Here is a 12,159-nt window from a genome sequence, read left to right as displayed (position 1 = left end):
CAAGGTCCAGCAGAGATGTTCTCCACATTCCTAATCAGTTCCATCTCAATGTGATGTCGAAGGCTTTCATGGCCGGAATCACTGGGTTGCCGTGAGTTTTTTGGGCTGCATGACCATGTTCTAGAAGCATTCTCTCCTGACATTTCATATGCATCTGTGGCTGGCATCTTCAGAGGTTCTGATGGCAGTGAGGCAAGTGGAATGAATATATAACTGTGGAATGTCCAGGGTGGGAGAAAGAGCCCTTGTCTGTTTGAAGCAAGTGTTAATGTAGCAACGAGCAAGCTTGATTAGCATTGAGTAGCTTTGCAAAGTCAATCAGTGAGGGTATTTGCATAGAGGTAGCCTGGATGTTGTGCCTGAAGGCACTCCTTGTTCGGGCGGCGTTCACTGGCACTTGATTGTTTGCTGTCTAGAATTCCCCTATTTTTGAGTTGTGTTCTTTATTTACTGCCTTGATTCTGGTGTTTTTTTAATACTAGTAACCAGATTTTGTTCATTTTTGTGGTTTCCTGCCTTCTGTTGACATTGTCCATATGCTTATGGATTTCAATAGCTTGTCTGTTTTTTTTAATGATGGTTTTTTAAGTGATCGAGCATTTCTGTGTTCTCAAATAATATTCTGTGCCCAGGTTGGTTAGTCAAGGCTTCTGCTATAGCTGACTTCTCTGGTAGAACTAGTCTAGAGTGCCTTTCATGTTCTTTGATTTGTATTTGGGCAATGCTGCATTTGGTGGTTCCTACGTAGACTTGTCCACCGCTGCATGCTATACAATAGACTCCTGCAGTGGTTAGAGGATCCCTCTTATCCTTTGCTGAACGTAGCATTTGTGGAATGTTTTTGGTGGATCTGTAGATTGTTTGTAGGTTGTGTTTCTTCATCATCTTCTCCATGTGGTCAGTGGTTCCCTTGATGTATAGCAAGAATACTTTTCCTCTGGGTGGGTCTTTGTCTTGACTCTACTGGCTTGTTCTTGCTCTTGCAGCTCTTCTGATGCCTGTGATAGAGTCTCCATTGGCCTGTAGAGCCCAGTTTAGGTGGTTCAGTTCATCTTGGAGGAGGTGGACTTTGCAGATCCAGTTCACATGGTCTACCAGGGCTTTAATTATGCTTTTTTTAACCTTTGTGATGGTTGGAGTATTTATGTAGGTATCTACCAGTGTGCGTACATTTTCTGTAAACTTTGTGGCCCACTTTTTGATTTGGTTTGCAGATGATTCTACTGGTCAACTGGCCACTGAGAATGCTTGCCAAAGATGTAGGAGAAACATCAGGTGATAATGCTACTAGAACATGACCATACAGCCTGAAAAACTCACAGCAACCCAGTGATTTTGGCCATGAAAGCCTTCAACAACACATTTGAGATGGAACTGTTTAGGAATGTGGAGAACATCTGAGCTGGGATGTCCTTGGGATGACCAACAGATGGGTCCATTCAGTTAGTAAAACTTAAAGAGGTAAAGAAAGGCAGACATTCATTAGAGTGGGCGATTATAGACTAGATCAGGCATGGGCAAATTTTGGCCCTCCAGGTGTTTTGGACTTCAACTCCTAAAATTCCTAACAGCCTACCGGAGATGAAGTCAAAAACACCTGGAGGACCAAAGTTTGCCCATGCCTGGACTAGATGGACCAGTGATTTGAGCTGGTGTTCACAACTTCATGGCATTACCAATGTCAGAATCACTGTATCAGCCTGGCACTGGCTGTTTCGGTTGTCTGCAATGGAGAAGGGAGGTGGGCTTGGTACAGTTAGGGAAGGTAGTGTAAATAAGACATTTGTTTTGTGAGCAAAATTAACACTGCAGTAGGAACAGTCTTTGCCCACTAGGGGGCGGATGGAAGTTGGGACTGATATATACAGGAGGTTTGAACAGGGAAACTTTAGAACTATCTTTTTAGGATTGTGGAAAGAAGAAATAAACCACTTGTCTCCAGTGGTTTATTATTATGAGCTTGAATTTAACTCTGAGATCTTCCAGAGTTTTACAAGTATGGCCTGAAATACTCACAGCAACCCAATTCTATCTTACCTCATAATTATGCACTGTTCTGTTTTTATTTTGCCCTCACCTGTCTTTTTTCTTTGATTTTGTTTCATGCCGATTAAACTGTCTGCCACTCTTGGATAAATCTAATAGATCTTATATGAATTTTGGACCCATTCTTTTTCATTCTCTCAAAGGCCTTACTTGGGTTGTTATTTTTTTTAATTTCTTCATTCAGAGTCAAACCAACTTGCATTATAGGATTTGGTGATTTGAAGTGATGTTAGGAGATACGCAGCTTGTTAATAGCTCCCCCACAACCTCCAGATTGCCCTGCAAGGCTTTATTCCTAAAACCAGACAGCAGATCTCACAATAGAAGAATAGTCTGTAAAAGTGTCTTAGAATAGCGGAAATGGATAAATTGGGTATGATGAACAAAAAAAATAAGCTTTATCAAAGACTGGGAACCATTTCAAAATTTAGTAAAAAGAAAAAAAAGAGGGAAATGAAGGCTTTGTAATTTAATCTGTTAGAATTTCTGTACAGAATGTTAAAATAATAACTATTATACTAGAAGGAAATAGTAAATAGTAAAGAGTAGAGACATCACACTGGCAACAAAGATCCGCATAGTCAAAGCCATGGTATTCCCTGTAGTCACCTACGGATGTGAGAGCTGGACCTTAGGGAAGGCTGAGCGAAGGAAGATCGATGCTTTTGAGCTGTGGTGTTGGAGGAAAGTTCTGAGGGTGCCTTGGACTGCGAGAAGATCCAACCAGTCCATCCTCCAGGAAATAAAGCCCGACTGCTCATTGGAGGGAAGGATACTAGAGACAAAGCTGAAGTCCTTTGGCCACATCATGAGGAGACAGCAAAGCCTAGAGAAGACAATCATGCTGGGGAAAGTGGAAGGTAAAAGGAAGAGGGGCCGACCAAGGGCAAGATGGATGGATGGCATCCTTGAAGTGACTGGACTGACCTTGAAGGAGCTGGGGGTGGTGACAGCCGACAGGGAGCTCTGGCGTGGGATGGTCCATGAGGTCACGAAGAGTCGGAGATGACTGAACGAATGAACAACAACATACTAGAAAGAAGGAACAAGACGGAAGAAGTACATGACTGTCTCTAACCTAAAGTAAGGGAAATCACTACAACGTGATGCGAAGGAGGAGGGAATGGCATGATATATTGTTGAAGGCTTTCACAGCCAGAATCATTGGAATGTTGTGTGATTTCCAGGCTGAAGGGGTTGAAAGCCAAACCTCTGGAGATGAGGATTTGAGGCGTATACTGCTCTGTCACCAGCAACATCACTTATCCTCTGTCTGATGACCATCAGCCAAGGGGAGAAGGCAACAACAAGAACAAAAAAAAAATGCCAGCCACAGATGCAGACAAAACATCAGGAAAAAATGCTGTCAGGTTTTACAATGTATTGTAATGTAATAAACTGAGTCATGCACTGCTAATGGGCTTCTGTTGGGAATGCTGATTGTATATATGCATTGATTGTATATAGGGAATCATTTGGGGAATGTGTTCTGGCCTACTCCAGGTGATTGTGAATGATGCAATCCTGGGTTTGGGTTGGGTCAATTAGTTGGTAACCAATCAGAGATTGCTATGTGTAAATGAATTGTATATAAGGAAACCATGTACAGTGTATATTTCTCCTTGTGTTGTGATGTTGTTTGTCGAAGGCTATATGTAATTAAAGAACCTGTCTACTAGGACAAGATATGGCTGTGTGCTGTGGTGAATCTGTAATATCATCTAGACTGGGGGAAAGACAATGGTAAAACTGACAATGGCCAGGCATGTGCTCAAGTGTTTGTAAAAGGTTCCAGCGTGGCTGCAGGCTGTGGGAGCAGTTGACTGAAAAGAGCTGTGCAGAAAGAAGCTACTGGAAAGCGCTGAAGTTGTGCAACTGATCTGCTGCTGAACTGTGAAGTTAATCTTAACAAATGCTGCTAGAACACGACAAAAAGCCTGGAAGCCACACAACACTCAAATATTGCAATTGTTTATGTATACAAACATATAGATTTTATTGCCATTCTTCTCTGATGCAAAAGCAATTATTTGTTGGGCAACTCCCACCTGAATTTTAAATGACGATGACCTTCAGAGCATTCTTGCCTTTGAAAACCCTGTAAAATGCATGGGGTCGCCATGCGTTGGCAGGTGGCTTGAAGGATGATGCTTAAAAGAGTCAATCTAACCCAAGTATAGGCAAACCCAGGCCCAGGGGCAGGATGCGGCCCTGTGGGCTCTTTTCTCAGGCCCTCCTCTCTCACACCATCCTATGCAGGCGAAACGTCAGGAGAGAATGCCTCTAGAACAGTGGTTCTCAACCTGGGGTCCCCAGATGTTTTTGGCCTTCAACTCCCAGAAATCCTAACAGCTGGTAAACTGACTGGGAATTTTTGGGAGTTGTAGGCCAAAAACATCTTGGGACCTCAGGTTGAGGACCACTGTTCTAGAACATGGCCATATAGCTAAAAAAAAAAACCTACAACAACCCATCCTATACTTATTTCCTTCTCTTTCCTACCCTCCCTCCCTCCCCTGCCTCCCTCTTTCTCCCCTTTGTCTTTCCTCCCTTCCCTTCCCTTCCCTTCCCTTCCCTTCCCTTCCCTTCCCTTCCCTTCCCTTCCCTTCCCTTCCCTTCCCTTCCCTTCCCCCCATCCATCCATCTATCCATCGATTCTTTCTTTCCTTCCTTCTCTTATTCCTTCCTCCTTTCCTCTTGGGGATGTTTTGCTGGGAGAAGAGACAGTAGAGAGGGAACATGAGAACCTTTCAAGATTTAAAAGGGTGTCCCTTGGGGGGGGGGGGGTCTAACCTTCTGCTGCTCTAGAGACCAGGCACAAGGGAGCAATGGTTTCACATGGCTGGGAAAGAGATTTGACTGAAAAGATTAAGAAGAGCTTCCTGAGAGTAAGAGCTGTTGGAAAGTGTCGTAGGCTGCCTCGGTGTGTGGTGGAGTCTCCTTCTCTGGAGGCTTTTCAGCAGAAGCTGTCTATTGGGAGTGTTTTGATTGTGCCTTGCTGAATGGCAGGGGGTTGGACTGGATGGCCCTTAGAGGTCTCTTCCAGTTCTAGGATTCTATATCAGGAGTAGGCAATACAAGGTCTAATGAATACACTTTTTTTCTCTCTCCACCATCTCATCTTGGTCAAGGCCAACCCTTTTGGGATCCAAACGTGTCCCGTCTTTCCTTCACTTTCTACCTCTGAAAGAGAAGAGGAAGGGGAGGAAAGGGCAGTGAGGGGGCTTGAGTGAACCTACCCACCCTGACCTACCCACCCTGCTGCAGCCCGTCATGCGGCCCCCAAGTTAGAAAGTTTGCTCATGCCTGAACTTCTCTGGTACTCCACAATAAAGTGCAGCGGTGCTCCCTGATCATGCACCAGCAAAATGAACTTGTTGTCATTTGTAGAGAAGATAACCCACACGAGTCGGCAGTGACCTGGAAGAGGTAAAAAAACATCACTCACAGTTTGTTGATATCTTGGAAGTGGAAAACTGTGTGTGTGTGCGCGCTTACATCTGGATATGATGCTACTGCAACCCAGAACAGAACATGCCATGCTAAGCCAAATGTAAAAGAAATTTTGGCTTGTGTGGCTTGCATAAGCCTAACTATAAATTTTAAAATCACTTTCTATGCTTACTATGTTTTAATTTTTGTTCCATGTTTTTTTTTAATATGCGCCCTTATTTATTGATTAGGCTATGCCCTGCCTCGAGCCATAAGGAGAAGTGAGTAATAAATAAAAATTATTATTATTATCATTATCACCTAGATCACGGCTTTTAAAACTTTTTCCACTCACGGCCCATTTCTGCCCGAGAAATTTTTGTGTGATCTCAACTATTCTTTATGTGACCCCAATTTTTATGTATATAAAACAGGTATGAAAATCAAATGTTTACTGCGCGTATGGGCAAACCCAGGCCCTTGGGCTCTTTTCTCAGGTCCTCCTCTCTCTCACCATCCTATCCTTCCTTCCTTTTTTTCCCTTCCTCTTTCCTTCTATCCCCTTTTCCTCTCTCCCTCCTTCCTTTCTTCCCTTTTGTCCTTTCTTCCTTCTCCCTTCCCTCCCTCGCGTACTCCCTCCTTCCTTCCCTTCCACCCTTTTGTCCTTCCTTCTCTCCCTTTTCCTCTCCTTCCTTTCTTCCCTTTTGTCTTTTCTTCCTTCTCCCTTCCCTACCTCGCTCTGACTCCCTCCTTTCTTCCCTTCCACCCTTTTGTCCTTCCTTCTCTCCCCTTTTCCTCTCTCCCTCCTTCCTTTCTTCCACTTTTGTCTTTTCTTCCTTCACCCTTCCCTCCCTCGCGCTTACTCCCTTCTCCCTTCACTTCCACCCTTTCTCCCTTCCTTCCCTCCCTTTTCTTCTCCCTCCTTCCTTTCTTCCCTTTTGTCCTTTCTTCCTTCTCCCTTTCCTTTCTCGCGCTTGCTCCCTCCTTCCTCCCCTTCCACCCTTTCGTCCTTCCTTCTCTCCCCTTTTACTCTCTCCCTCCTTCCTTTCTTCCCTTTTGTCTTTTCTTCCCTCTCCCTTCCCTCCCTCACGCTTACTTCCTCCTTCCTTCCCTTCTACCCTTTCATCCTTCCTTCCTTCCCTTTTGTCTTCCCTTCCATCCCCCTCCCTCCATTCCCTTCCACCCTTCCTTCCATCATCATCATCATCATCATCATCATCATCACCATTTTCATGAATGCTTGTTCATTTTTTTGTAATGATATTTTGAATATTTTTATATTATACCCTGGGTATAAGGAAGATCTGTAGAATTTACATTCAGCTCAACCATGCTAAGTTGGTTTGGAATAGTCTTTAGTGCCAGAAGAGCACTCCCCATTGGATTCTTCTCTCCATAATCATCATTACAAGGAGAAGGGGAAGACACTACTAGCCCATTCTGGTTTTGCCTGCTCCCCACCCCCAAAACATCCCTACCCACTTTAGCAGACCAGGACAGGAGGTGTGGGGTAAACAGCAGAAATGTAGAGAGACCTATATTCATATATTGGCACACCGTCTTACTCCGAGCCCTCAAAGAGGTAGTGGTGTTCACAATCCCATCTGTAAAAGGGGAAAAAAAACAAAAACAAAAAATGGTAACATTAAACTTGCACTGGGTTTGTCTGTATGTTAAGAGGGCTATTTTTGCCCTCTTAACATACAGACAAACCCAGTGTCAACAGATTTGCAAGATGCTTATGGCCTTGTTTCCACAGGCTCCATCTCATCCTATCCAGCGGATTTATTTAGATGTGTCCTATCATTCACACATCAGCAAACATCTTCTTCTTGACCAATAAGGGAAAACATAAATTTCAAAAAACAATAAGCAAATTAGGAAGTACTAGTCAAGTTCTTCAGTAACAGTGCCTAAAACTATGCTACTATCTGTTGCCTTATATTATACTGTATTATAGATCTCTTATTGACTGATTTGGAGTGTGTTGTTGAAGGCTTTCATGGTCGGAAACACTGGGTTGTTGTGTGTTTTCCGGGCTATGTGGCCATGTTCCAGAAGCATTCTCACCTGACATTTTTGCCTGCCTCTATGGAGATTGTGAGGTCTGTTGGAATTGTGAGGTCTGTTGGAAAATAGGAAATTTGGGTTTATATATCTGAGGAATGTCCAGGGTGGGAGAAAAAACTCTTGTCTGTTTGAGGTAGGTATGAATGTTTCAATTGGCCACCTTGATTAGCATTTAACGGCCTAGCAGTTTTCAAGGTTTGGCTGCTTCCTGCCTGGGGGAATCCTTTGTTGGGAGGCGATTAGCTGGCCCTGATTGTTTCTTGTCTGGAATTTCCTTGTTTTTCAGTGTTGTTCTTTATTTACTGTCTTGATTTTAGAGGGTCTTTTTAAATACTGGTAGCCAGATTTTGGTCATTTTCATGGCTTCTTCCTTTCTGTTGAAATTGTCCATATGCTTACGGATTTCAATACCTTCTCTGTGTAGTCTGAAATGGTAGTTGTCAGGAAAAAACCCATGAAAATGAACAAAATCTGGCTACCAGTATTAAAAAATGAGAGGTTGCTTACCTGTAACCGTAGTTTCCCTAGTGGTATGCTCTGAATGCGCGCTAATGGTAACCTTCTGCGCATGCGCAACATAGCTCGGAAATCTTCAGTTAAAATTTTGAATAGGACGGCGGTTGGCCCCGCGCACACTCCCCATGATACTATAAATAGCCCGCGGAAGGCTAACCGCCTCAGTTCTCTTCGGCCGCAAAAACTGCTCAAAGAGGAGGCATGACAAACTGCGGGGAGGATGGGCGGGGCCGTGCGGATTCACAGCATACCACTAGGGAAACTACGGTTACAGGTAAGCAACCTCTCATTTTCCCTGCGTGGCTATGCTGTGAATGCGCACTAATGGTAATAGACTAGCAAGCTACTCACCGTGGCTGGTGGGCGTCATGCCACCGCAGAAAAAAGCACAGCTCGACCAAAAGAAGCATCCTTCTTCGATGCCAAATCCAGCTTGTAATGTGTCACAAAAGTCATAGGCGTAGACCACGTGGCTGCACGACAGATTGCTTCTAACGGCACACCCTTCATAAAAGCCGTAGACGTGGATTGTGCCCTTGTCGAATGGCCTTTGACCCCAAGCAGAAGTTCCCGTCCCGATCTCTGATATGCCAACTTGATAACTGATACGAGCCAAGCCGACAGCCGTTGCGAGGATACGGGGAGACCCAAAGAATCTTGGCGATATTTTATGAACAGCCTAGGTGTTTTTCTAATGTCCTTAGTCCGATCAAGGTAAAAGGCAATGGCCCTACGTACATCTAGTAGATGGAGCCTCCGTTCTAGTGGAGAGGAAGGTTCCTGGAAGAAAGCTGGTAACACAAGTTCCTGAGACATGTGGAAGTTAGATGTCACCTTAGGCAGGAACGAGATGTCTGTGCGGAGCACCACCTTGTCTTTATGGAGACGGAGATAAGGCGGGTCCGCCCTGAGAGCACACAGCTCGCTCACCCGTCTGGCTGACGTGATTGCTACCAGGAATGAGACTTTCCAGGTCAAGTGCGACATCTGGCACGTAGCCATCGGTTCATACGGAGGGCCCTGGAGAGATTCCAACACTAATTCCAGACACCACGACGGGGCGACAGGGTTAACCGCTGGCCTCATATTTCCCATCCCCTTTAGGAAAAGCTTGACATAATAGTCTGTAAAAAGAGATGGTAGGCCCTGCTTCCTTCTATACCACGACACTGCGGCCAGGTAGCACTTTACCGATGACAATGTATACCCTGAATCCATTAGAGAACCAAGAAATTCCAGCACCTCTGTCACTGGTGCCGTAACTGGATCTTTCCCTCTCGATTTTACGAACTCCCTGAAGCGCTTCACCTTGTATGTATATGAGCGCTTGGTTGATGGTTTATGAGCCGCATCCAACACTTCCCTAACTTTCTCAGACAGCTTGTCGTCTAAACCTGGAGCAGTATCCTCCACGCTGTCAGTTTCAAGGTGTGGACATCGGGGTAGAGTACTTTGCCGTTCTGTGTTGTCAGGAGGTCCGGTCTGGCCGGCAGACGTTTGTATACACCCTGAGACATCTCTAGAAGTGCCGCAAACCATGGTTGCCGAGGCCACCACGGCGCAATTAGAATACAGTTGCTCCTGTCTTTTCGTAGCTTCGTGATTACCTTGAGTAACAGGGGGAACGGGGGAAAAGCATACAGGTAGTCTCCTGCCCACCTCAGAAGAAAGGCGTCCCCCAGACATCCCTGATCGTGGTCGGGTCGCTTGCGTGCACAATACTGGGGACATTTCGTGTTCTCCTGAGACGCGAAGAGATCTACCCTTGGTTTTCCCCATGTTTTGAAGATGAGTTCCAGTTCGTCCTGATTGAGGGACCACTCGTGGACTGACAGAGGAGATCTGCTGAGCACATCTGCCAGTACATTTTCCTTCCCTGGCAGGTGAACCGCCACTAGGTGAATGCCTCTTGCCACACACCACTCCCAAATGTGAATTGTCTGGTCCAACAGTGGTCGTGACCTGGTACCCCCCTGCTTGTTTATATAAAACATTGTGGTAGTGTTGTCTGTTACCACCTGCACCACCTGACCCAACAGTGCATGCTCGAAAGACTTTAGGGCCTTCTCCACTGCCATAAGCTCTAGCACATTGATGTGTGACAGCGCTTCTTCGGGGGACCATACACCTTGGGCAGTGAGTCCCTCGAAATGCGCCCCCCAACCATGCATGGAGGAATCGGTGGTGATGACCCTGGAAGGTTCGGGGATTTGGAAGGGGTGGCCTGCCAGAACGTTGGAAGGGTCCGACCACCAATTGAGGGATTGCTTGATCACAGAAGGCATTTCCAATTTGGCATGGGGCTTGTCTATTCCAATTTTGTGGGCACACAGAAACCAGGTCTGCAGTGGCCTCAGACGAAGCCTGGCATACGGGGTGACGGCAGTCATCGAGGCCATATGGCCGAGCAGCGCTTGCACTTTCTTCGCCGACACCCGGTTCGCCCGAACGACTTGATCTATTAGGGACTGCAAAGACGCAAAGCGGTCCTCCGGTAAAAAGGCCCATTGATGCACCGAATCCAGCACAGCTCCGATGAACTGGATTCTGCGACTCGGCAGCAAGTGTGATTTCTCTGCGTTGACCACCAACCCTAGGGACTGGAGGAGAGAAAGTGTCGTTTTGATGTGCATTCTCAGTCCCTCGCAAGTATTTCCCACCAAAAGCCAGTCATCTATGTATGGGTAAATGGTCACGCCCTGAGTTCGAAGGTAAGCCGCAATGACCGCCATACACTTCGTAAAAACTCTAGGGGCCGTCGTCAGTCCAAAAGGGAGGACGTTAAAACAGAAAGCCCGCTTGCCTACCATGAAGGAAAGGTATTTCCTGTGGTGTTCTGCCATTGATATGTGGAAATAAGCATCCTTTAAATCAATGGTGGCGAACCAGGCATTTTTATTGAGCAGAGGAAGAATTAACGACAAAGACACCATTCTAAACTTCTGTGAAAATATAAACTTATTAACTTCCCTCAAATCCAGAATAGGACGAAGGCCACCTCCCCGTTTTTTAATTAGGAAGTAATTTGAGAAAAAACATTCAGCCAAAACTCCAGGATCAAGAGGGGATATAGCCTGTTTATCTAACAGCTTATTTACTTCCTCCAGCAAGGGAGGTGACTCCGGGGTAGACTTCACATTGCCCAACGGGGGCAAGGATACAAACTCCATAGCATAACCATCACTAATAACTTGCAAAACCCACTTATCAGTAGTAATTGAACTCCAAACATGCCTAAACGGCCTTAATCTTTCAAAAAATATTACTGGTTGATTTGGGGTTGTAGCAACCGATACCTCTGCCCCACATAACAATGATTGCCTCTGAATCTCAGATGCATCGGGAACATCAAAGACGACGCTTTTGGTTCCCTCCATTCCTAGCCTTAGTGTTATATGGTTGATATCTTGCCCTGGCATTATAGTTTTGCCTCCTATTGGGTTGAAATTTGGTGTTAGAATTCTTAAACCCCGAATTATTGACATATCCAGCAAAATAATTTTTACGGTATGTACTCGCTGGTTGATGCCAGCGCTGCCTCTGCTGGTAACCAGGCTGCCATGGGTATTCATACTTGGCTGCCTGCATAACCTCTCTGGAATGTTTGATTTTTTCATCTGTGGTGGGATCGAATAGGCCTTCCTCAGTCATTGGGAGGTCTTCAGCCAAAGATCGGCTGTCCTCAGATAAAGAGGAGGCTCGAAGCCAAGCATGACGTCGAATAGCGGTAGCAGTGGCCAGCAGTTTACCGGCAGATTCCGCCATATGCTTCCCAATATCTTTTTGAAACTTGGAGAGGGGTATAGCCTCGTTTAGGAATGCTCTAGGATATCGTCTTTCCTCTAATGGTAGCTTGTCAATAAATGGTGCCAACTTGTTCCACAGAAAACTTTGGTAACCACTAAGGTATGTTACATAGTGAGCAATTCTAGTGAATAACCCAGCTGCTATGTGGACCTTTTTTCCTAAAGAATCTATCTTTCTGCCCTCCTTATCAGGGGGAGAGACTGAATACTTTTTAGGCTTTTTGGACTTAGCCGCTTCTGCAACCACGGTGTTAGGAGCAGAAGGACGGGCTATCCACTTAGCTGTGGA

General features: G+C 45.4%; 1 protein-coding gene across 1 annotated transcript in view; it reads right to left on the bottom strand.

Annotated features, from left to right (window-relative positions):
- Positions 1-12,159, bottom strand: part of LOC132780608 (cation channel sperm-associated auxiliary subunit gamma-like) — a 95,508-nt gene that overhangs the window by 45,260 nt on the left and 38,089 nt on the right. Inside the window, exons 10-11 of the mRNA XM_067473407.1 lie at positions 7,014-7,082; positions 5,359-5,466 (exon numbers count right to left, since the gene is read on the bottom strand). Of these exons, the coding sequence (XP_067329508.1) occupies positions 5,359-5,466; positions 7,014-7,082 (177 nt within the window). The remainder of the gene's footprint in view (positions 1-5,358; positions 5,467-7,013; positions 7,083-12,159) is intronic.

This window comes from Anolis sagrei, chromosome X (assembly GCF_037176765.1).
Source record: "Anolis sagrei isolate rAnoSag1 chromosome X, rAnoSag1.mat, whole genome shotgun sequence".
In the NCBI taxonomy this organism is placed as follows: domain Eukaryota; kingdom Metazoa; phylum Chordata; class Lepidosauria; order Squamata; family Dactyloidae; genus Anolis; species Anolis sagrei.
The sequence above is the reverse complement of the archived record's forward strand: the minus strand, read 5'-3'. Positions and strand labels throughout refer to the sequence as shown.